Raw genomic sequence first — 3,554 nt, 5'->3', positions numbered from 1 at the left:
TTTAGCTATTGAGTTAGTCTTTGGAGCATAATAAACATTCATTAAATAGTTTGTGTGTATAGAAAGAAAAAAGATAGAGGAAGGCGAGATTGACATTATTATTATCATTGTCACTACTATAAGGTGTAAAAGGAAAAGCAGCCCCTGAATCTTCAGGCATCATACACTCAGCTAAGATATTGTACCTTATTAGTATTTTAGTTTGCCTTTAATTCTGTGTGGATTTCTGTAGTGACCACTTTATCATAGTAACATAAATTGGGTGCCTTCCTTGTTCTTTCTTTTTGCTGGTATTTCTGAGTTGATTTTATTCTGCTTAAATAAAAGGACTGGAATAACCAGTGTCATAGCTATGACAGATTTGGGGACCTTGGCATGCTTAGATTTAGAGAGATGTAATCTAAAAAGAATGTGATATAAACCTCCTTAACTACATTGCTTTAACAAAGGTGTATTTACAAATAATTCCAAAATACATCAAATTAAGATACTTATAGAATTGTTATAAATTCATAAAATGATGAATAATTTTAATTAGAGTTTAAAATGTTTCTAAGTACTTTAACAAATGTTTCTATAAACTGTACTATAATTCTAGAATAAGGTTACTGCTTATTACTGTCACTGTTCATAACATTTTGATTTTCACTTTGCAAATGTCTGTGAGTCATTGTATAAATTTTTGGAACTACTAAAGCCAATAAGTATCTTTCAGGATTGGCATGATTTCTAATATCTTTTCCTGTCACTTTTCAGAGGGAGAAGGACAATGAATGTAGATTAAAGGTAGTACAAGAGTTAGAAATATAGATATAGTCAAAGAAAATTCCATGAGAAAATACTTCTAACTTGAAAATGTTTTGAATATATCTTTAAACGTCTATCTTGGCATCAAAGATGGTAAATTCCTTGAAGAAAATATTCCTTTTAAGAACTGGGTAGACTCATCCTGAAACAGACAGTTAAAGTGCTTATTCTTGACCATCATAAAAAGGAAAGTTCCTGTTTGTCAAAAACACATTCAAAGCTCTCATCAGGAAAAGCTTTGTGATCTGACACTGTCCAGACTAGTGACTTCGAAACATTTCAAGGTAAGACATTCCTTAAGTTATGAATAATATCTCAGTGGTGACTGAGTTCATCCTTCTGGGCATCCCTCACACAGAGGGTCTGGAGACCATGCTCTTTGTCCTGTTTCTGTCCTTCTATGTCCTCACCCTTATGGGGAACATGCTCATACTCCTCGCAATTGTCTCCTCCATGAAGCTTCACACTCCCATGTATTTCTTCCTGTGTAAGCTGTCTATCTTTGACATATTTTTCCCTTCTGTGAGTTCTCCCAAGATGCTGTTCTACCTCTCAGGAAGCAGCCGAGCCATCTCCTATGGAGGTTGTGTATCCCAGCTCTTCTTCTACCATTTCCTGGGCTGTACTGAGTGTTTCCTATACACAGTGATGGCCTATGACCGCTTTGTGGCCATTTGTCACCCTCTACGCTACTCCATAATCATGAGCCACAAAGTATGTGCCATCCTCGCCACAGGGACGTCATTTTTTGGCTGCATTCAGGCCACCTTTCTAACTACTCTCACTTTCCAGTTGCCCTACTGTGGTCCCAATGAGGTGGACTATTACTTCTGTGATATCCCTGTGATGCTGAAGCTGGCTTGTGCAGACACATCAGCCTTGGAAATGGTGGGGTTCATCAGTGTGGGCCTCATGCCCCTCACCTGCTTCCTTCTCATCCTCACCTCCTACAGCTTCATTGTCTTCTCCATCCTGCAGATCCGCTCTGCTGAGGGCAGACGTAAAGCCTTCTCCACCTGCAGTGCCCACCTCACTGCCATCCTGCTTTTTTACATGCCAGTTGTCCTCATCTACCTAAGGCCAACTCCAAGTCCTTGGCTTGATGCAACTGTTCAGGTCTTGAATAACCTGGTCACCCCTATGTTAAACCCATTGATATACAGCCTCAGGAATAAAGAGGTGAAATCATCACTGTGGAGGTTCTTACATCCGCCAGGGTTCATTCCTGAGCAGTTGTAAAGAAACACCAGTATAGAATACTTCAGGTATATATTATAGGTGATATAGCATTTTTATTTGGTTTTCATAAATATTTTTAATTGTCCTATTTTAGTACACTAGGGACTAAAAGACAACGGATTAAAATGGTTTGTTCAAGGATGATTAGGGAATGAAAGGCTCATCTTATAACTCTGGGCCTTAGCTCTCGCATGAACATTATACTATGGAAAAAAGAAGGGAATTTAGCCTAGCAGGCAAAACAACCTCAGCTTCTTCTTTTCTATTTAACTTTCTTCATATTTTTTCATCCATCCTCCTTTTTTTTTTTTCTCTCTCGGGGTGGTATATTTCCATCTAGAGTACAGTGACGGTTTCCTCAAATATCTGCATTAGATAAGCTATCTTATAATCAGTCTAACATGTACCAAATATATTAAAACAACTACATTCATATAGCTTCAAGAAGCATTACCTCTAAGAGAAAAATATCTGGCCAGGATTAAATATAGGTATCAGGAGAAGCAGACTTACCAGTATGCTAGAATCACTTGGAAACCATGCTACTTGGACTTAGATATGGAAACAGGCATTAGCTATTAACAATGAGTGAGAAGAGAGAAAGGATAGAAGCAGTCCTTGGAGAGGAGACTATGCTGTGATTCCATGTTAGAAGTGCAAGACTTCCCTTATCCTTGTTTGACAGAGTCAGGAGCAGCACTGGGTCTGAGCTATTGCTTCGTTATGTCTTTGACTTCTCTATTTACTGGAAGTGTTAAGCTTTGGATTACCTCTCTCTATTTGCTGATTTTTATTTTGGCTGCCTGTGCTATCCATAGTGTGCACTTTCCATCTCTCAAGCTCTTCATTCATGACCAAATGAATCAATAAATCTACCTTGTTTGGGGAACAAGCTGCTATTAGACTTGTTTCAAGAATGATATAGTAAAGAAAGATACCAGAAGAATGTGATGTAAGAGGCTGGCAGCAGCACAGAATCTTCCTTCTGTCTGCTTTGCTTGCTATCAGAGCGCAGCCAAGCAACCTGCTGGACTAATCCAGCATGACCTCTCTGACTCCAGCCACTCAACTGAGTAGGTAAGGTGTTGTTTAAAGGTAGCAAACCTGTTCCCGGGTCAATACTCTTAAGTCCCTGAAAGCCTTTCCAGGTGCTGCTTTCTGTGTGTTTATAATTCTTTTTTAAAAAGAATCTAAAGAGGAATTTGGGAATGCATGTGAAAATATTTCAAGTTTAGTTTATGTCAAATGTTTATCAAGCCCAAACATGCTCATTCTTCCTGTTCTATAGTTTTCTGGCTGTAGTTTCTCAGACAGGCAGAATAATCTGAATGAATAAAGATGGATCCTGCGTATGCTTCATCGTCACACATTCAGACTTCACTTGCTGAATGACTTTGCTAAGATTTGGGAATGCAAAGGTGAAGTTTCCAAATCCACCTGCTGGTAGTGATTTTTAGTGAAAATGAGCAGACATTCAATGAATTAGAGTGCAGGAATTATATTATGAC

The 3,554-nt window shown here is 38.5% G+C and overlaps 1 protein-coding gene across 1 annotated transcript; it reads left to right on the top strand.

Moving 5' to 3' along the window:
• Positions 1 to 1,110: 1,110 nt before the first annotated feature.
• Positions 1,111 to 2,046, top strand: LOC103740373 (olfactory receptor 149-like). The gene has a single exon (XM_008840954.1). The coding sequence runs from the start codon at positions 1,111 to 1,113 to the stop codon at positions 2,044 to 2,046; it is 936 nt and encodes a 311-aa protein (XP_008839176.1).
• Positions 2,047 to 3,554: the final 1,508 nt, after the last annotated feature.

The sequence above is a fragment of the Nannospalax galili genome, unplaced genomic scaffold (genome assembly GCF_000622305.1).
Source record: "Nannospalax galili isolate Female #2095 unplaced genomic scaffold, S.galili_v1.0 scaffold881, whole genome shotgun sequence".
NCBI classification, from domain to species: domain Eukaryota; kingdom Metazoa; phylum Chordata; class Mammalia; order Rodentia; family Spalacidae; genus Nannospalax; species Nannospalax galili.
The sequence above is the reverse complement of the archived record's forward strand: the minus strand, read 5'-3'. Positions and strand labels throughout refer to the sequence as shown.